Raw genomic sequence first — 23,102 nt, forward strand, 5'->3', positions numbered from 1 at the left:
AGTGTGACTTGATGTCTCTATATCTCTAGATAAACATATCATACAACATTGATTTGCACTTTACATGAAGGAAATCTAGAGCCATAAATGAATAACATTGTGACACACAAGGCTAAATATGTGTATCATGGGTGAATATTGTTATTCTTGGGTGTCTGGGTGTCATGTGTTATCTATCTATCTATCTATCTATCTATCTATCTATCTATCTATCTATCTATCTATCTATCTATCTATCTGTCTATCTATCTGTCTGTCTGTCTGTCTGTCTGTCTGTCTGTCTAATGAGTGACGATTTCTTTATGCGTTTCTGTGTCATTCCAAAAATGAGGTCATCTTGAAATATGACAAATCTAATGAGCGTTAGAGAACCTAAAAGCTATACACAATGAAAATTTGGAGGCCTATTGATAGTGCAAAGCATTTGGCAATACACATTAAAATCGTAGGTACTTATCATGTCCCATCATTAATTATAAGCTCTTGTCATCTCTCATTTGTACTTCTAAATAAGAGCTACGTTGTAAATACATTATCAGCAAAACAATAGACATATGTGTAAAAAATTATAAATGCAATCTCAGTAGATTCCAGATGCTATTAATTTATCTGAGATTTAAAGTAAAGCTCTAACTTTGACCGACATTGGCTATATAGCCAGAAAATATAAAATCTAGCATCATGTTTGCTCTGTGCAGTGTTGAAAACAATCTCCTGTTTATGTGTCAGCATTTAGAACATGGGGCAGATTTACCGAGACTTGCCTTTCATACATCAGACTTTCTGCTCCGCTGGAGTAAGATGTGACGGATTTATTAAGAGGAGCACACAGGGCCGCCATCAGGGGGGTATTAGGGGTAGTAGTGTAGGGGGCCCGGCCAAACTTAATTGAAAGGGGGGCCTGGCAACTGCCGCGACTTGCCTTTGGTAGAAAAAAACAGGCCCCTGCAATGGGGCCTGTTTTTTTCACCAAAACAATGTTGTGAGCTGCGGGCCCCCCTCTCGTGAAACACCGCCGTGAGCTGCGGGCCCCCCTCTTATCACCGCCGCGAAACACCGCCCGCTTGCGCGCGTACGAGCGAGCGCGCGACCGCGCGCGAACGACCGCAAGCACGCGCGCCCACGCGCGAACGACCAGGCGCGCCGCCGAGAGGGAGGCGGTGCGCCCGCAACACAACATCTAGGGGGAAGGACAGCCACACTGGACAGCGCCGCAGTCTACTTACCTGCTGGCCCGCCTCCGACTCGTCCTCCTCGTCCTCCTCGTCCGCCTCCGACTCTGCCTCCTCGTCCTCCTCGTCCGACTCCGCCTCCTCGTCCGACTCCGCCTCCTCCTTCTCCAGAGCGTGGCTGCGTAAGGAGAGGGGGAGGAGTCTAGTTGTTGCGCGGCGGCAGTTCTACGATCCCTGCCATTTTCTGGAGCCTGGAGGTGAAGGACGACATCTGGACCGAAGACATCGCCTGAAGTGGACTGGAGTGGGAGCAGCTCTTCTGACACGGTGAGTAAAGTGTCTCAAAGTGCTGTTTATGTATGGCCCTGTTCACACAGAGTATTTTGCAGGCCGAAAAAATCTGCCTCAAAATTCCTTAAAGAATTTTGAGGCAGATTTTGACCTGCCCATACTATCTTGCCGCGTTTTTTGCTGCGTTTTTTGCCCGCTGCGATTGAGGACAGCAGACAAAAAACGCAGGGAAAAATGCATTTTCTGCCTCCCATTGATTTCGATGGGAGGTCAGAGGCGGAACCGTGGCAAGAAAGGATGTGCTGCTTTTTCTTTTTTCCGCGACTGGCTCCCATTGATTTCAGATTAAATCAATGGGAGGCGGTTTTGGAAGTTGTTTGGTGCTGATTCTGACGCAGTGTCCGAGTCAATATCAAGGCCCAAAAACTCTGTGAACTGGGCCTTATTGTTAGGGCTTATTCAGACGAACGTGTAATACGTCCGTGCAACGCGCGTGATTTTCACGCGCCTCGCACGGACCTATGTTACTCTATGGGGTCGTGCAGAATGTCAGTGATTTTCACGCAGCGTGTGTCCGTGTGTCCGCTGCGTAAAACTCACGACATGTCCGATATTTGTGCATTGTTCGCGCATCACGCACCCATTGAAGTCAATGGGTGCGTGAATGTCACGCCCAGCACTTCCGCAGCCGTATAAACTATGAATGAAAACAGAAAAGCACCACGTGCTACAAACATACAAACAGAGTGTCATAATGATGGCGGCTGCGCGAAAATCACGCAGCCGCGCATAAATCACGCAGCCGCGCATCATACGCTGCTGACACACGGAGCTGTTGTGGACCTTTTGCATGCGCAAAACGCCACGTTTTTGCGCACACAAAAAGCACACGCTTGTGTGAATCCGGCCTTAGGGTAGGAACACACTAGGCATGAACACTGCGGATTTTATGCAACACATTTTATTGTGGAAAATCCGCAGCGTATTAAAGTCGCAGCAGAGTGGATGAGATTAGAACAAATCTCATCTACACGCTGCAAAAAAAATGGACCTGCCGTGTGGCTTTTGGCTTTTTAAGCCGCAGCTTGTCAATGTATTCTGTGGAATTGCTGCTCCTCTGTTGCGGAAATGCTGCGGTTCTGCCGCAAAAAGCACACATGAGAAAAAAAAAAAAAGGCACTTTTTTAAATTTATAAAAAAGTTTAGACTTGCCCCGGCCGTAGTCCTGGTGACGCGATCCTCTATTCTTAGCGCAGCCCGGCCTCCTGTCATGACGTTTCATCCCATGTGACTGCTGCAGCGGTCACATGGTCTACAGCGTCATCTCAGGAGGCGGGGCTACGTTCAGAAGAGAGAGATGCGTCACCTAAACTACGGCCGGGGCAAGTCTAAACTTTTTTTCCCTGCAGGATTCTCGCAGCGGACATGCCTCACGAAACCTGCGCCACTATTTGGTGCGGTTTTGCTGGCGGAATTCCCTGCGGCTACCGGGGCGGATAAGCTGTGGAGTTTAACTCAGCATATCCGCCTAGTGTGTCCCTTATGATGTCGCTCCTGGAGCTGCTGCCGGTCTCTAAATAGGCAGTTGGTCCAGTAGAATTTGGAATTATTTTTTTTTGTGAACCAGCTTAAAAAAACACAAAACTTTTGTGTTAGGGCCTGTTCACATCACTGTTCACATTCCTGATTGGACAACATTGGACATAAAATAAAAATAATTTATGCTTCTCTTCGTTCCCTCTTCCGGGTCCCCTCAGGCTCAGCATGCCTTGGCTCATACAATGTCTTGATGCTGAGTAGCGACCGGGCCTTTTATGTGACTCAGCACTCAACGTCCTGACTGCTGCATCACATACAACGTCCTGACGCTGCCCGGCATCAGGACATTGTATGAACTGTGGCCTGCTAAGGGAGCCTGAGGGGACCCGAAAAGGAGAAGTGAAGAGCAGCAGTGAGGTGAGCATACATTTTTTTTTAATTGCCCAATGAGGAAGGGGGGTAGTCTGATCGGGGGAGGCAAGACATGGGGCTCGGCATGGGTCTTTATCGTGCTATGCCCCACAGAGTGAAATCTACGGCAGTTAGGGGCTGGTGTAGATTTCCTCTATTATTTACGCCACTTTTCTGCCAGCATAAAATTTTGGACCTTGTGTGACTTTTCTGCGCCAGAAAACTGGCGTAGAAAGGGTGATGAATTCCCTCAACTGCCTGCAAATGGTACCCTGCTGTGAATGTGATAAGTGTGTGATTGTCACATTAACCTCCTAATACTCATTAACATGAACACTCAATAGAAGTATGACGTATTTATATAGAATATTTGATGTTCAAATGTTACAGAGTAAACTCCAGAATTTAATGAAAATCACAAGTCATAGAATGAAAATACAAAATACAAGAAAATACAAATTCTTTCATTACTAGAAAAAGTGATATATTTTCCTGTTTTGTTTTACACTCTTGAGAAGTGTGGGGACTAACTTGTGAATGGTTGGTGGGAAATCTATGGGAAGTATATCACTGTAAAACAGCGCTGTATGGAGGCACCTGAAGTCCATAAGAGACTCCAAGCACATGGTTGTGCCATATTCATGAGGCCTTAAAAGTATTCAACAACTGTAAATAAATGAAACATTAGTGTGGCCCTAAAACCGTGTTTCCAGATTTTTTCTACCAACCAGAAGAAGCAGGAACTTTCAGTACAATTTATAAAGACCATGAAAGTAACATTATATGTATGCAGACATTATCAATACAATTAGCTGATTATAAAGGGTCCTACCTGCTGCTGGCTCCACTTCACCCCAGCCATAGGCCTCAGATTGGACAGGCTAGACAGTACTTCTTTGCTTCTTGTACGTAACATAATCAGTGGCAATGATAGTAGAAGAGGACCCAGCTCCATAAGCTTTAGTGAAACATTCCCTGATGCCTGTATATGACAAATACATATGAAATGGAAATATGTTAATATATAATATATAATACAAGTACAGGATCCTACATTGAGTAAAGAGACCCCATACCCCCCCCCCCCCCCCATGTCCCAGTTTACATTTTCACACTACCAATCTGGAATCAGGGCCTGGTGCAGATTTACCCTCTATGTAGACCCTCCTTCCCTTGGTTTTTTTTATGCTGTGGTGTCTGTAAAGCAAAGTTGAGGTCAACTTAAACTGGCGCCCACTCCAATAACCCTTTTAGAAGCAAGTAAGGCTGTTTTTTGAAATGTATGCCCCAGAAGAGTAAACATCATTTAGTGCACTACATACAGATGTGTCCACCCTTAACTTTTGCTTTAATTTGGTTAAGGACTCAATTTCTCATAAAACAAATTCAATACAATATCGCGACATGCTATAAAAACCCTCCACAAGTTGCAATTCATATCATAACCACTGGGAGGTCACACATAAACACATATATAGCATTGACATCTCGTGACAGAGTCTCGCAAAATCATGTATTTTCAAAGCTGGTCATCTCGCGCCACACATCTCAGGATATGTTGAGATATGAGGAAGGGTATGAAAGGACACATCCATATTAACAAAAACAGAAACAATTTTGACATCTACACATACCCACATTGTCCTGAAGACAGCCATAATTTGAGCAGAACTTAGCATATCTGCATTACTGGTCAGGCCTGGCAGTAGCTTTACAAGCTGATTGGCTGATAACGTCTGAAGAATCGTAGGACTGATCCCCAACACCAAGGAACCCAAATGTGACAGCACTTCATCTGAGACCTGTGTGTGGGAGATTTGGTTTAATATAGAACGTTCATGTCTACAAAGACATAATAAAGGTAAATACATAAACCACATGGTGGATTACATTAACACCTAAATATTACATCCATGTGTCTGCTCTAACAATGGATAGTATGGTGGACATTTCAACGACCATGGAATTAATGGCCGACATTTGGTCTTAGAAAAAGTGACATAAAGTCTGAACTACTTAGAACCAATCTTGCACTAATGCATACAGTCATATAAGAGCAGTAGGGGTGGTACTGCCCTCAGGGGATCAGACAAATGAGGAGCTTGCTGTGCCAGTTGCTCCCTCCACCATAGAAAGGATTGTACGAGATTAAGAAAAAGGGTATTTTTTTTTCCCAATAATAAGATGTTACTCTATTCTCTCATGTGATGTGTGTGGTATTGGAGCTCAGCCCAATTCACTTATAATAAAATCGTGTCCTGACCTCTGCATTTATGGGATTTCTAAATGATATATTGTGATACATTGATTTAGGCACACACTGGTTCAGACTCACATTTCCTGGATTTAGGACCTTCTGAACAAGCTCCCGTGCCTAAAATACATACAGAAATAAATGCAAAATTAAAGTAAATGACAACAATGTACTGTGTGCATACCTACACACATACATGTGAATCCCAATTCGCAGGACTTTTAAGCACCGCCGTTGCTCCACTCAGGAATATTCCCAAAAGGTCTAGAAATGCTTCTTTTATAAAAAAAAAAAACCTGCTACAGAAGCGCTGCAAATATGCTGTGGAAAATCTGCAGCCTTTCCGTCCTGTGTTAATCAAGGCAAAATGTTCTGGTTAGGGCTATGTACAAAACCACTTCATGGCAACGGATCCAATTAAGTTATTTTTGGTCCATTTGGTTTCAGTTTTTCTGCTGCATACTTATCTACTCCTACCGTCAAAAGGCAACAGAAACCTGACAGAACGTAGACCACAGCAATGTGAACAGAGACTTATTGTTAGCTAAACCCTCTAATAACTGCTACTTTTTACCTCAACATATGATATATTTGTAGTTGTTATTATCACAGTCATTATTATGCTACTTGTACGTAAATCAGAAAGATCAAAATATAAAGGTTAGATATACAATAAGCTATAACCCAAAACATTTAGTGAAACCAATAAACTGTTAAAACCTCTGCTGCCATCTTGTGGACAATATGTAAATTACAGCTCTTTGTGCAGATTTTTATCTGAAGTTGATGTAAAAGAAAATAAAAAAACTTTTTACACAAATCTCAAAGCAACATGCAATATAGGCCTGTCCTTATATTATATCCATAAGTTTCCTGTCTTTCATTCTTTCTAAAGTGTTCTGTCATTGTAATGATAGCGTATGATATGTTCACGTTTCATTATAGTGGAGTGAGTATAATGAATGCTAAATTTTGATTTTGCCCTTATGTTTATGATAAAATGACACAGGGTTTTAAGTATTTGAATCTTTGACCTTATCAAGTATCAAGCTGTTTAGCCAATTCAGACAGGTAGGTAGGTAGATAGATAGATAGATAGATAGATAGATAGATAGATAGATAGATAGATAGATAGATAACCTGCTATTACTACATATAATAAAGTAGTATTACCTGAGCTGATGTTAGTGTCACTGAGGCCACATCAGAAAGGACAGGAAGCAATTGCTCTGGGCGCAGACCCTGTAGGAAATTGTATCCCAGAGAACGTATGACCACAGATAGTTTGGGGACTGATTCCAAGCTGAAATTTCGAATGTCCTGAAACTGCAAATCACCGAACAGGAATTCCAACATCTAAGCAGACGACAATAATGAGACACAGGATTAGAGCTTGGAACTGATGACGGATTATGAAACACCATCATTCACATTGTACCTATCCATATTTATCTATGGAAGTCATGCAGAGTAGGCAGTCGTCTAGAGCCCTAACAAAGAGGGGAGGGCGGAATTAAAAAAAAAAAACCTATGTTATTCAGCCAATCGATGTTCTCCAGTATAATAGGAAAACTATGGAATGGCGGGGAGAGTAGCGATAAGGGACAGTTGAATGCCCGGGTTATCTTTTGAAACCACCGACTTGGGCAACAACAGAGCACGTCCCGTCCCTGCTTATGAATCAAGAAATCCAGAAAATGGTATAGTATCTTTATTGTCTGTGTTGATTTATTGAACTTCACCATGGAGTCTGGAAAGAAGTCTCCTCTTCTCACACACTCGAAAAGGTTTCTTCTCAGAGCTAAGGAAATATCCATATTCTGGCCATATGGTTTCAGATCTTGAACATCGGCCTGGCACACACATCTTCCCATTCTGTGGAAAAAACAACAACGTGTCTATAAGATGAGTGTGAGAACAAAGATGATCCGCCAGTTGTCAGAGGTGACCCTACGATACTCACAACTCCACATCCTGCACTGTTATATTTGGTGCCTGTAACACTTTGGATGCAACAATTCTCTGGTATGGAGGAGTTAAATCCCATGGGAGCGAAGGGAGAATATTCACAACCTGATAGAAGAGCAAAAAGGTCAAAAAACATTTGCTTCAATCTGAACCACTCATTAATAGAAAATACTTTTCATTATAGTTTCGAGTGGAGTAGCTGAGGATGGGCGATTGCCGGGGCATGTGCCCCAGGTGATGAGTGTCGGGTAGAGGGGGGACGCCATTAAAACCAAAAGCATGAGTTTTTAATAAAGTGTTAATGAGGAGGACACATACTATTTTGTCAGTAGATTCACATTGCACGGGGGAGGAGAGCAAGGCCATTACCCGTCAGCAGCATGCCCAGGTAGGGCAAGCTTATGATTGGGCCACCGACCCATTTAGGCAAATCCACATACAGGGATTTGTATGCATTAAATTGTGGGGGAGGGGTACTAAGCTGAATATTTGCCCTGGGTGAAAGAGAGGATAACTTTTTCCCTGCATTGCCCCACATAGGGAACTCATGGTTATGATGGGTGACCAAGAATTTTTTTTTAGTGTCTGTTGTTTTTAACTGGTGGAGCGGACTGGAATTCATATTGTCCATTATGTTACTGGTCACTGCCTCTTACCTGTTGTGTACTGAGCTGCAGAAACACATCCAATGAGAAGAGAGGAAGCAGATTTCCTACTCGCAGTATAAAAGTGTCGTCCATTCGGGTTAGATTCTGAAACAAGGTTGATCTGCGGAGCCAGAACCCTAGCGCAAGTCACTGTGTTTCGGACTGAGATCCAGCATAGTGACTGAGGACCTGAAGCCTGTACAGGATATCATACAATTGTTAATAACAGGATCAGTTTTAGAAATCTGCTGCCAGAGGTTTTCAGTGTATCTCTGCCAGTGTGAAAGCATTCAGCATGTACATTGTCAGTTACCAATATGAATAAACAGCCCCGTGACTGTGATCTAAGGAAACGATATAATGAAAATATCCTCTCACTCCCACAAACTGTACTCAAAATCAATGGGGGGAGATTTATCAAAACTAGCGCAAATGAAATACGGAGTAGTTGCCAATGGCAGCCAATAAGGTTTCTGCTTTCATTTTCTGCAAAATGAAAGGTGAAATCTGATTGGTTGATATAGGCAACTACTCCACTTTTACTTTGCCCCAGTGTTGATAAATTTCCTGCTTTATATTTAACTTATTTTTTAAGAAATCGACTGATAATATAATATTAATAAAGTAACTTGTTGAGATTCTTTGGAATAGAGAACTTTTTGTTATTATGGTTTTGTACTACAATAAAAGGCCTCATTCCTTAACCCTATAACAACTGCCCAATGTCTTTTAACAGTGGGCGGTGCAGGTCCCCAATTTACAGCAACATCTTTTGGCGTCACTGTAGAAAAGGCCTATGAGCGCTCCTGTGAACACTTATTCTCTAAGCAGGATCTGTAACGAACAGCTCCTGTACATAGGTAAGGCTAGTGAACACAGCTGGGATCAGAGGAAACTCCAACCCCAGATGTTTAATCCTTTGATTGCCGCGGTCAGTAACCGCGGCATGATTAAAAGGGACTCTCCTCTTCGATCGCACAGGAAACCCGGTGACGCAATTAGAGACTGGGGGACCTAGAAAGGACTCCAGGGCTGTCTGTTCAGTATGCCTGCTGTTAGGGAACACATTGTGTTTCCCTAACAGCAGCCTGTGTCATAATAAAACAGGATAATGTAATAGCATGCAGGAATATGCTAATACATTATAAGTAAACAATAAAGTTGTTAAAAAAAAGTGTAACAAAAAAATAAGAAGAAAAAAGTCTGCAAAAAAGTAATTATTTAGCATAAAATACGTTTTATTGTCCATACATTACATTAAAAAAAAAAAATTAGGTATCTGCACAACCGTAATAACCCGAAGAATTAACTTAACAGGTAATTTAGCATGAAATGTGACTAGGATTTAAAAAAAAATTTACAATTAAAAAAAAAAAGAGAAACAATGCCAAAAATCGCCTTTTCTATATTCACGCGACGCAAAAATAAATGACTTAAGTTACACAGTATACAATTTCTCACGCATAAAACAAGGCCTCATATAGCCACGTCAATGAAAAAATTAAAACGTTATGGCTGCTGAAAGACAAAGAGGCAAAAATGAAAAAAATGGAGCTGCTCATTTAGGCCTTTTCTGGCCTGGTCATTAATAGGTTAATATGCTTTGATTAAATATTTCAGACTGTCTGGTCATTTCCAAAATGGAGGAGGATCTATACTACTACAAGATATTAGATGAGCTTACATATAGAACATGAAGAAAATGTCATCAACGCTTCAACTGAGACAGAACTGAATAATACAGGGACATAAATAAAATACAAAGGGCAACATAGCAAAGGGCTCCTACCACCTTTTCCCACTGAGCACATCTTCTGCACAAAGGACAACGCACAGCAGAAAGCCAACACTGTCTTTTTACAGAGGAGCAATGTCCCTGCATTTCAGTGGGTCCCCATAACAACTGCTAATGCTGCTACTGCTCTAGATAGGCCCATGACATCATCCAAATTGCAATTATTTGGGTACTATTTTCACTCCTTAGATGATCAGCCGTAGGCAAAGTTCCAAGACTTATAAAATAGATATATTAGCATTACTAGAGAAACTTACACCTCCTTGTCGTCTTGTAGTGGAGGTAGAAGCCCTATAAGCTCATCAGGTTCCAGATAATGTAAAAAGGGGACAACTTCATAGAAGAGAAGAGGCTCAGAGGTCACTATGACTGAGAGCAGTGTGGACACAATCATAGAAAAGTAGTCATCTGAAACCTGGAAGGCAAACCAAGAGTAGATTTGAAAAGAGACGGAAAATTCTTTAATATATCCTGCAAAAACAAGGTTTTAATAAAGGTTTGATGACATTAATCTAACATGAGGTTGGATTATTGCCTCTTTACAATTGGTTCATCAATAGCTTCTGTATAATATCGGGCTATTCATAGTCAAGGATGATGGGTAAGGCTGGGTTCACTCCGCTGCGGACACTCCGCAGCGTTAATCCGCAGCGGAGCCGTTTCTCCATTGACTTCCACTTAAATTTAGAAGTGTTCGTTTAGACGATGCGTAAAATTACGCTGCGGAGCATAGGCTGCGGAGCGGAATTTGGTGTCCGCAGCATGCAATGGCTGTTGCGGAGCAGTGGCGGACTGGTTGCGGACTCATGGCGGAATTTCTCCATTGACTTCAATGGAGATTCTAAATTCCGCAATGAAGTCCGCAACTGTCATGCACGTTATGTGTGCTGCGGATGCGTCTTGCTTTTTTAGCATGACATTTCTTCATTCTGGCTGGACCTATGTATTTCTAGGTCTACAGCCAGACTGAGGAAGTCAATGGGGCTCCCGGAATTACGGGAGCGTTGCTAGGAGACGTCAGTAAATAGTCACTGTCCAGGGTGCTGAAAGAGTTAAGCGATCAGCAGTAACTGTTTCTGCACCCTGGACAGTGACTACCGATCCCAATATACAGCAACCTGTAAAAAAATAGAAGTTCATACTTACCGAGAACTCCCTGCTTCTGTCTCCAGTCCGGCTTCCCAGGATGACGTTTCAGTCTAAGTGACGGCTGCAGCCAATCACAGGCTTCAGCGGTCACATGGACTGCCGCGTCATCCAGGGAGGTAGGGCTGGATGCCGAAAGAGGGACGCGTCACCAAGACAACGGCCGGTAAGTATGAAATTCTTTTACTTTCACTAGGGAAAGTGCTGTCCCTTCTCTCTATCCTGCACTGATAATAGAGAGAAGGGAAGCACTTTTACCGCAGTCCGCAGCAGCTAGTCCGCATCAATTTACTGCACATTTTGGGCAGATCCGCAGCCGTAATCCGCAACCCGGATTAGGTGCGGCATTGATGCGGACAGTTGCGGAGGAATTCCGCCACGTGGGGGCATGCCCTAACAGAGTTACTATAATATGTTGCCATTTGTAGCATCTGAGCAACAGCGGATATATAATACTGCTGGGCAATCGGGCTTAATTAGGGAGACCTACCAGAATATTAAAACTGTGAAAACTATTCTTTAATATCTTACTTCTATGCTGTGTGATCACTTGAAGTTTCCCCCCAAAGCCTGAGCTGCTTAAGGCTGGGTTTACACGACCTATTTTCAGGCGTAAACGAGGCGTATTATGCCTCGATTTACGCCTGAAAATACGGCTCCAATACGTCGGCAAACATCTGCCCATTCATTTGAATGGGTTTGCCGACGTACTGTGCCGACGACCTGTAATTTACGCGTCGTCGTTTGACAGCTGTCAAACGACGACGCGTAAAATAACAGCCTCGTCAAAAGAAGTGCAGGACACTTCTTTGGACGTAATTTGAGCCGTTTTTCATTGATTCCAATGAAGAACAGCTCACAATTACGGCCGTCAAAGACGCCTCGCAAAATGCGAGTACGAGCAATTGCCTCTGAAATGACGGAGCTGTTTTCTCCTGAAAACAGCTCCGTAATTTCAGACGTAAATGCAGTTAGCGTGTGCACATACCCTTACTGAGAGGTTCTAAAGGCAACATGTCCCGTCTGTTTCCCGTCAGTTTCAGTGTTGTCATGGAGACTATATATTGATCCAAATCACAACATACTCCAATGTCTCCTTTATACTTTGCCTGAAGAGTAACTTCACTTTCATCAAACTTTTGATATGTCATAAAGATATATCAGAAGTTTAGATCAGTTTAAGTTTATTATTCAGTAACAGTATGGGGGTATAATTCAGTCACTATGTGGTTGTGGTGTGGTGGTATTATTCAGTAACAGTATGGGGGTATAATTCAGTCACTATGTGGTTGTGGTGTGGTGGTATTATTCAGTAACAGTATGGTGGTATTATTCAGTCACTATGTGGTTATGGTGTTGCGGTATTATTCAGTAACAGTATGGGGTTATTATTCAATCCCTATGTGGTAATGGTGTGGTAGTATTATTCAGTAACAGTATGGGGGGTATTATTGTCCCTATGAGGTTATGGTGTGGTGGTATTATTCAGTAACAGTATGGGGGTATAATTCAGTCACTATCTGGTTGTGGTGTGGTGGTGTTATTCAGTAACAGAATGGTGGTATTATTCAGTCACTATGTTGTGGTAAGATGTGGTCATGGTGTGGAGGTATGGTAGTATTATAAAAAATAACAAAAAAATTGTTATGTTAGTGCTATCTGATTGTGCATGTGCTATACCCTATGACCCTACACACCTCCATCTCTGGTGTAGGGACTCATGAAAGCACAGCATACAGGGATAGCCTACAGCAAACAATTGAGAAGTGAGGTTACTGGTCCTCACTTTTTCTAAATGAAAGAAAAACAATAATAAAAACAAAAAGTATAAATAAATGATAAAAATAATATAAAAATACTAAATAGTTCAGATAAGCACTACAAGTGGAAACATAACCATTTTTTGTTGATCTACCTTACTACTTTATAAGTGTCAATGTAAAGTGCGAAAACACTAGAAACAAAGATACACTGGTACATTGGTGTCATAATCTAACTATGCCAATGTGATACACGAATCAAGTAATCACGGTTAGGTGATAACAACAATATATCCCTAAGGATTAAATACTCAGTGAGAAGTAACAGTATGGTGGCATTATTAGGTCACTCTGTAGTACTAATTTGTGGTCATGGTGTGGAGGTTTTATTCAGTAACAGTATAGTAGTATTGTTCAGTCATTATGTGGTGGTAATATGTGATCTTGGTGTGGAGGTATTATTCAGTAACAGTATGCCGGTATTATTCAGTCACTATGTGGTCATGGTGTGGCGGTATTATTCAGTAACAGTATGGTGGTATTTTTCAGTCACTACGTGGTGGTAATATGTGATCTTGGTGTGGAGTTATTATTCAGAAATAGTATGCCGGTATTATTTAGTCACTATGTGGTCATGGTGTGGCGGTATTATTCAGTAACAGTATGGTGGTATTATTCAGTCACTACGTGGTGGTAATATGTGATCTTGGTGTGGAGGTATTATTCAGTAACAGTATGGGGGTATTATTCAGTCACTACGTGGTGGTAATATGTGATCTTGGTGTGGAGGTATTATTCAGTAACAGTATGCCGGTATTATTCAGTCACTATGTGGTCATGGCGTGGCGGTATTATTCAGTAACAGTATGCCGGTATTATTCAGTCACTACGTGGTGGTAATATGTGATCTTGGTGTGGAGTTATTATTCAGAAATAGTATGCCGGTATTATTTAGTCACTATGTGGTCATGGTGTGGCGGTATTATTCAGTAACAGTATGGTGGTATTATTCAGTCACTATGTGGTCATGGTGTGGCGGTATTATTCAGTAACAGTATGCCGGTATTATTCAGTCACTATGTGGTCATGGTGTGGCGGTATTATTCAGTAACAGTATGCCGGTACTATTCAGTCACTATGTGGTCATGGTGTGGCGGTATTATTCAGTAACAGTATGCCGGTATTATTCAGTCACTATGTGGTCATGGTGTGGCGGTATTATTCAGTAACAGTATGGTGGTATTATTTAGTCACTATGTGGTCATGGTGTGGCGGTATTATTCAGTAACAGTATGCCGGTATTATTCAGTCACTATGTGGTCATGGTGTGGCGGTATTATTCAGTAACAGTATGCCGGTATTATTCAGTCACTACGTGGTGGTAATATGTGATCTTGGTGTGGCGGTATTATTCAGTAACAGTATGATGGTATTATTTAGTCACTACATGGTGGTAATATGTGATCTTGGTGTAGAGATATTATTCAGTAACAGTATGCCGGTATTATTCAGTCACTATGTGGTCATGGTGTGGCGGTATTATTCAGTAACAGTATGCCGGTATTATTCAGTCACTATGTGGTCATGGTGTGGCGGTATTATTCAGTAACAGTATGGTGGTATTATTCAGTCACTACGTGGTGGTAATATGTGATCTTGGTGTGGAGGTATTATTCAGTAACCGTATGATGGTATTATTTAGTCACTATGTGGTAGTAATATGTGGTCATGGTGTGGTGGTATTATTTGTCTCTTGTTTAGTGGTGTCATTGGTAATATTGACCTTGGTATAGTGGGTTTTGTTTAGTAACAGTATGGCAATATTTGTTCCTTGTATAGTGGATAGTGGTATTATGTGGTAACTTTATGACTGTATAACTTATAGATATGTCTTATAGCTCTGTTGTTTTTGAGACTTGCAATGCCACTAGGGCCAACACATCCAAGCAAGACGGGAGGGGCAAGTGCAAAATTTGCTCTGGGGGCCTATAGTTACACCACTGATGCTATGGTCTGGTTCACGGGACAGGCCGTGACAAGTATCTGACATGAGACAGCCACCTGACAAGTATGACGGAGCCCAGGCTACCAGTCTGACAACAAGGTTTCACTGTATAGTTAGATAGAATCTAATTGTGCTCCCACAATATAAAGAATTTTAATTATAAGGTTCACTGAATTGACAACTAAGTAAAAAGATATCTTTAATAGTAACTAGTTTAAAAACAGGGGTAACACACCACTGTGACATAAGCCCCACCGTGAAAATTTAAAAAATGTATTAAACAAAGAAACACTGAGTTATTATGATACCTATATCTCTGTGTATAAACGATATTTGTAGGAATCAGCATATACCCAGGGCACAACAGTAGTACAAGCCCTAATTATAGCATAGGTGTCCGACAATTACGGATCTCCTAAAGCTGGGTTTCACACAATATATTGTCCCCAATGCACACATTCCTAAAACATTAAACGACCCTACGCGTTTCAGATACTCATCCTCAGGGGTCCGTATCTTGGTAACTCTGGCCTTATCACCAGCGATATTAGTATTTCAACAGCGGATATTCCGCTGTGCGTCACGGGAAGATGCACGTATCGATGTCAACGGCATACTCCATAGCAGGCGCTAGGTTACTATAAACGCTAAACTCCACCCATCGTGTACGGCGGCAAAACATGAATTGACCAATCACAACACCCTCTCGATTCGTGACACCTGCCCATGTGACCCCCCGCCGTCAGCTGACAGCCAGGGGTCATCATCGGCCGCATCAAACCGAACGCGCAGGCGCAGTGGAAGCCAAGGACGTGTCGCCCGGACTGCCAAACACGAGGAGGTAAGCGCTAAAAGATAATATATTGTAAGTATATCTTGCGGCACAGTGTACCACCGCAAGTGGGCAACCTCACAAAGCAACTCAAGAGAAAGAGACACATATGAGGTGGAAGAAATTGCTGAGGTCCCTGTTCCTTAGAAAAACTGACAAAACGATCTCTTTGTATGTTGGCTAACAAGTATAGCCATCTCAAATAAGTAATGCACAAATGCAGATAAACACTCACCCACCCCAAGGTAAAACACCTATAGGGGGATGGTAACACACATTTTAAATGAAACATGTATAGTTGGTCTGCTCATTTAGACCTAGTGGTTGTATGCATTCCAGTCTATGGATCCACTGCGCTTCCTTCCGTAGAATCAGGTTATCCCAGTCCCCTCCTCTCTTGGGGGGTCTGACAAGTTCAATTGCTTGAAATTTTAACACTGCTGCCTGACCTTGGTGTTTTGCATGCACGTGCTTAGATATTGGAGTGTCCCTACCATGAATGATGTCTCCAACATGCTCCCTAATACGACGACGAAATTGTCGTGCTGTTTTACCCACATAATTTAGGGGGCATGGGCATGTAATAAGGTAGACTACTCCAGCTGTCTTGCAATTGACATAGTCCCGAATATTATATTGTTTTTGGGTGACAACACTGGTAAAGCTATTTCCTTTAAGAATGAAATCACAGGCTTTACAACCACCGCATCTAAAAGTGCCTGGTGTTTGTCTATCCAGCCATGTACCCCTAGGTGAAATGGGGTCAAAACAGCTGTGCATGACTCTGTCCCTTATATTTTTCCCTCTCCGATACGTGACAGAAGGCCTCTGTGTGATCTGATCTGCTAGATCTATATCAGAACTGAGAATACGCCAATACCTATTCAGTATCTGCATAATGTCATTCTGTTTTGAGTCATAGGTGCCTATGAGTCTGGTAACTTGTTCCTCTTTCCGTTTTTTAGGGACCAGAAGACATTGCCTATCTGCATCCCTAGCTCCCTCATAGGCCTTTCTAATAACACTCTTGGGGAAACCTCTATCCTTCAATCTTGTTTTGAGTTCCTGGGCCTGGCACTCAAAATCACCCATAGAGCTACAGTTCCTACGTACTCTCAAAAATTGGCCCTTCGGAATGCCACGTTTGAGGGAATAAGGATGACAGCTATTCCATTGCAAAAAACTATTTGTTGCTGTCTCTTTCCGATGTACCTTTGTGCAAATTGTACCTCCTTCCGTTTTTATGATTTTCAAGTCTAGAAAGGACAGTTCTTTCTCACTGATCTCATATGTAAACCTAAGTCCTACATCATTTTTATTGAGGGCTGCTACGAACTTATGGAACTCGTCTGCTGAAGAGTTCCAGAGAATAAGCACGTCATCAATATATCTAATCCACAGTCCAACGGATGAAGTCCAATTTACAAATTTGTCACCAAAAACAATTGTCTCCTCCCACCAGCCAAGAAATAGATTTGCATAGGTGGGAGCAGCGGGACTCCCCATTGCAGTTCCACATTGCTGATGAAAGATCTTATCTTCAAATATAAATATATTTTTTTCAAGAACAAACTGTAATAACTGCAAAACAAATTGGTTATGAGCAGCAAACTGTGTACCTCTTGATCCCAAATAGTACTCAATCGCTTTATAGCCACATTTGTGAGGTATGGATGAATACAAAGCCTCAACATCCAAACTAGCCAGGATTGTATCTTTCTCCAGAGAAATACCATCAATCTGTTTCAAGACATCCATGGTGTCACGTACATATGATGTAAGACTTAAGACAAAGGGGCGCAACACCTGATCAACATAAGTACTCACATTTTGAGTTAAATTGTTAATGCCTGAAACAATGGGTCTGCCACGTAAGGGAGGATACCCTTTGTGGATTTTGGGCAGGCTATAGAAACACGCCATAACAGGAAATTGTGGGTACAGGAACCCAAACTCTCCTGCACTAATCAAGGATCTGCTCTTTGCATCACTCAGAATGCTCAGCAACTCCTTCTTGAATAGTGCTGTGGGGTTATCCTTTAAAATGGTGTAACAATTATGGTTAAACAATATGTCCTCACACATTTTTTTATAATCATCCCTACTCATGACCACAATGTTACCACCCTTATCAGATGCTTTTAACACGATGTTCTGTTTTTTCTCTAGAGTGGTCAGAGATCGTTTTGTCAGTTTTTCTAAGGAACAGGGACCTCAGCAATTTCTTCCACCTCATATGTGTCTCTTTCTCTTGAGTTGCTTTGTGAGGCAGTCTGACAACAACAACAAAAAAAACTCTATTTTATGTTAACTTCTACATTTACATAGAAACCACAAACTTTTTACTTCTATAGACATGCTGTGCAAAAAAAAGATCTAAGTACCAAAGGCTATTGTTACATATTGCAACAACCAATATGTAACAAAAGCTGACAAAATGAAGGCATATGCTTGTAATATTTAGGAATACCTGTAAGGAGGTCTGGTTCTGTGACAGGATGCTAAGGAAATATTTTGCAGACTTGGGCTGAAGAGAGGAGATGCACACTTTTAGTTCAGACACTGTAAGATTGAGTAGCATCTGTTGGTAGAAACAAATATAAAATGTTTGATATCTTGATGACCAATCATTATCTGTATATACTTTTCAATAATATATATCACTGAGATAAACTATCACAAAATCTTTGCCCACAAAACACACCCATCACTGAAAAAGCGAAACTAGAAAATGTTACTTTTATTATACTGCATAAAACACAACCCAAAATAATAGATAAATCATAAAATCACTCAATTACATTTGAATCGCTCGGGGTGTCTTTTTTCAGCTGTACTAACTATGTAACTATGTAACTATGTACTTAAACATAGTATTCGGCCAATATAGCAAATGACCCTGAACCCACCCTAGCACTACACACCCAACCTAGGCAGAGTAATATCCCCAGAAAGGGTGGTCCTGAACATCGTATCCCTAAAGGAACTAATGTGCCCTAAAGACCAATTTGATTGATAAAGATTTAAAGCACAAACAAACAATATTGTCCCAAAAATTAGTTATCATTAGTCCCTAATATTGTGGATATTATTGTTTTAATATGCCTTAAATTTACATCTGCCAAAATAGACTTTTGGGCACATTACAGGAATAGGTTCCTTTGCGGTCCCACCTTTTTTTGTGCGATGATTTTACCTGGGCTTAGGTGTATAATTCAAGGAGGAGTTTGGGGTCATTTGCTATATTAGCTATTAAGTACTATGTTGAATTCCTCCGAGCGCTACAAATGGAATCGAGTGATATCCATTTAGAGAGAGCTATTATTCATAGGGTTTATACACGGATTATCTTGGTATGTGATATTGACTTTATATGTTGATTATCCTAGCACATGCCTTATCGTGCATTTCTATTCCTGATCTATATCAGCTACCATTGGCGACTGCTATTTTTATAACTGCTTTTATGAGCTATTAATTATGTTGAGCTGTTTTTAATTGCAGACATAAACAATACGGGGGTTGTCCGCATTTAATTATTTTAGATTTATTATTATTTATTTATGGAATAGGAAATCATACAGTTTTCTAATATACATGTATTATAAATTCTGCTCACATACATTTTGTATATCAGTGTAGTAGGCCCCTCTTTCTGTAGAATAGTATAGACCACATATTATCCCTGTGTAATGCATCCATGGGCTAACTGAATAGGATTAAACATGGCGTCCGTCATGTGACCCCCCCCCCCCCTTACATTATGTGACCCCTAGCATATGGTTAGCAACAGGGTTACATGATGTACATTTGTTAAGGCCACATAGAAGACACATCCCTGGGCTACATGAATAGGAGTAATGGTAGAATAATAACGAACAACCACTTCACTGTGCGTGTATTTACATATAAAATGGCTGCCTGTCTCTAAGTGATATGATACAAGAAAAAACACACGGCGCCACATAGCGTAAGTAAGCCCAAAAATAGCAGTCAAAATGTGACAGGTGTAGGCTTACCACAAGAAGTAAGATCAGTCACGTAGGATGGTAAGTGCTGCAGCCGAAATCCCAGACGGTCACACCAATGGGTCTCCGTGTAGAAATGATTGCAGAGGAAAAAATGGGATATGAACGGCGCTGCAACTCAAGAATGATGCTTGGAATGGTTATAATGATAAGATCTTTTATTCAATAGGCTACGCGTTTCAATGCCGCACCGGCATCTTCCTCAGGCCATATAAATTTCAGTTGAAACAACACACCTTAAATACAACATGCTGCCAAAAAAAACGCCAATGTGATCAAGGTCAGAGTGCATCAGTGACGTCATCGATAAAAAAGATTTAAAAAACACAAATAAAGAAAGACAAGTGTAAAACCAATAGTAACACAATAAGTGACATCATGGGTTAAAAAATATAAAGAACAATACAAATAAGAACATTGTACCATGAAAATGCTATCAAGGAATTTCAGAGAAATAGAAGTCGGGACCTGCAAAAAAATACATACTATTTGCTATTCGCGTAAGTGTGGTATTTACAAACACAACGATTTTTATCAAAATAAACATCTAATACTTTAATAAATAGGATAGAAAAGAAGAAAAGGATCAGTTTAAACGAATAAACCTCTGAATACATGTATATTTTGTATTTCTCAGCGTGTATGAACTTGAGGAACTAGATATCAAAAAACTCAAAAGAAGGTTTGAGATGCCGTAAAGAAGACAACTATTTTAATATCTGAAATCGGAATAATCATATATATATATACACACACCCCTCTCTTAATGGAAGAAGAAATAATCCACATATATATATAAAAATATACATAAACCCTCAAACCATCCAAATGGATGCTCAATAATGTAAATGCGGCAATTGCAAAATATGATGAAAAATATTAAATATACAAAAGGATACACATATCATGATAAAAAATGCACTAAGTAAAAAATTAATTAAGAACCAATACTGTAATGTAAACATTACAAATTAATATAAGATGCCTCATTGGGGGACTAACTATAATTTACTGAAATATTTATTCCGTGGAAAATTCATACACAGATAAAAGTTACAATTGATGATAAAAACTGGAGAATTAGGAGATATGAGATGAGAAAATTTGCCAAACAAACATGTATCTAAAAAACACACATAAAAATATATATAAAAAATACATACATATATATATATATATATACATATATGTAAAAAAAAGGGGGTGAAAAAACACAAAACCACAGTCATAGACCCCCAGAGAATAAAATTAGTCGAGGGATGTTTCAGAAATATCATTTAAACCATTTGGTTGCAGTGTTAGTAATTTAAAAATCCAGAAATTTTCTCTTTGTTTTAATTTCTGGAACCGATTGGGAATGTCACAAGATATTTGCTCTATCGGAGTAATAGTAATCTTATTAAATTGACAATTATGAACCGAGGCACAGTGTCTTGAAACACTATGTTTTAAAAATCCTTTTGAGACATTGTACCTATGTTTATTAATCCTACTCCGCAGGCATTGAATAGTTCTCCCAATGTATTGTAACCGACACGAACATTCCAAGAGATAAATGACATAATCACTGCCACAATTGAGGAATGACCTAATAGGAAAAATTTCCTTAGTAATATTAGAACTAAAAGTATGTTTTCTATGTGAAATATTGATACAACAAAGACACCGTTTTTGTCCACATTTGAAGGAACCATTTAAAATGGAGAGGGTTTTTGGAATAGATGACTTAATATTATGGACCCGGCTAGGGGCTAATATATTTTTTAAATTTGCTGAGCGTCTAAATGTAATGCCTGGTTTGTCTGGCAAAAAATCTTTGAGGAATGGGTCATTTTTCAAGATATGCCAATATCTCGACAAAATTGATCTTACGGAATTATGTCCACTGTTATAAGATGTGATGAAATTATTTGAGTGTTTCTTCAAACTATTCTTTTTATCAACTTTGTCAGTCTCATTTGTACCATTAATGATAGCCTCCACCCTTTTTACTGGAGCAACACAGGATTTTTGGGTTAATTCCGCCGCCCTAGAGCGGGCCCCCTTAATCAATTGTATTGGGAAATTTTTTTCCCTAAACCTACCTTCTAAAATCTTACATTCCTCCTGAAAATTGTGGTCAGAGGAGCAATTTTTCCTCACTCTCCTAAATTGCCCAAAAGGCACATTTCTAATCCACGGCGGGTAGTGTGCACTTTTAAAATCAATATAACTGTTTACATCGACGGTTTTAAAATGGGTTTTAGTGTTGAAATTATTAGCAGCTTTGTCATAGCAAATAGTAAGATCCAAGAAATCAATAGAGGTAGTTGAAAAAGTATAGGTAAAGGATATTCCATAGTCATTTTTGTTGAGTATTTCCATAAAACTGCCCACTTCATCTTCCCTTCCATTCCATACAATAAATAAATCATCGATAAAACGTTTATATAAAAGAATCTTATCCCTAAAAACATGATCGTTGAGAATATGTTTATCCTCAAAATCACCCATAAACAGATTGGCATATGCCGGGGCGAACCTAGAGCCCATCGCACATCCCTTTATTTGGTTGTAGTAATTTTTTCCAAAACTAAAAACATTGTGCTTTAAAATGTATTCAACACAATTGGTTAAAAACTGAATTTGTGTTATTGGGAACTTGGGGTTTGAAGCTAAAAATGATTCCACAACTTCAAGCCCTCGATCATGAGGAATGTTACTGTATAGAGCGGTGACATCGGCTGTCAAAAAGCACACATCTAAGTGATATGGTTATGTAGTTAATAAAGTTAACTGTAAAAAAAAAAAAAAACACAAAGAAGACATGAAGACTATTTAAGAGCTGCTCCTACACAGACACTGACCGACACGATGAGACGCTGCTGCCGGTAGAAATAATTTACATTACTCAGTAAAATACTACTAGCCTGCTAGTTACCTGGAAAGTGTTACCTGAATGCCAGTGGTCACATGATGTGTGGGTGGTGGGTCACATGACTGACACCATGTTTAGTCCATTCAGTTATCCTATGGATGCATTTCTATGGACTAATCTGCGGGCTATACCATATTTTGTTTTAGACAGAGGCTATCGCACTGATATAAGAAATGTATATAAGCGGAATTTAAAATACATGTATATTAGAAAACTGTATGATTTCCTATTCTATAAATAAAAAAATATATTAAACACATAAAAACCGGACTACCCCTTTAAGTTTTATAGTTTTGCCTTTTCAGTGATAGGTGACTTTTCATTAGTAATTGAACAT

The 23,102-nt window shown here is 40.3% G+C and overlaps 1 protein-coding gene across 1 annotated transcript in view; it reads right to left on the reverse strand.

Annotated features, from left to right (window-relative positions):
* The window catches only part of LOC142750497 (stereocilin-like), a 39,146-nt gene extending 28,735 nt beyond the window's left edge, over positions 1-10,411 (reverse strand). The window contains exons 1-8 of the mRNA XM_075859499.1: positions 10,335-10,411; positions 8,292-8,478; positions 7,631-7,740; positions 7,410-7,542; positions 6,841-7,023; positions 5,749-5,787; positions 5,048-5,215; positions 4,246-4,395 (exon numbers count right to left, since the gene is read on the reverse strand). Coding sequence (XP_075715614.1) covers positions 4,246-4,395; positions 5,048-5,215; positions 5,749-5,787; positions 6,841-7,023; positions 7,410-7,542; positions 7,631-7,740; positions 8,292-8,375 — 867 coding nt within the window. The 5' untranslated portion in view covers positions 8,376-8,478; positions 10,335-10,411. The remainder of the gene's footprint in view (positions 1-4,245; positions 4,396-5,047; positions 5,216-5,748; positions 5,788-6,840; positions 7,024-7,409; positions 7,543-7,630; positions 7,741-8,291; positions 8,479-10,334) is intronic.
* Between the last annotated feature and the right edge of the window lie 12,691 nt (positions 10,412-23,102).

Source organism: Rhinoderma darwinii, chromosome 3, assembly GCF_050947455.1.
Source record: "Rhinoderma darwinii isolate aRhiDar2 chromosome 3, aRhiDar2.hap1, whole genome shotgun sequence".
NCBI lineage: Eukaryota > Metazoa > Chordata > Amphibia > Anura > Rhinodermatidae > Rhinoderma > Rhinoderma darwinii.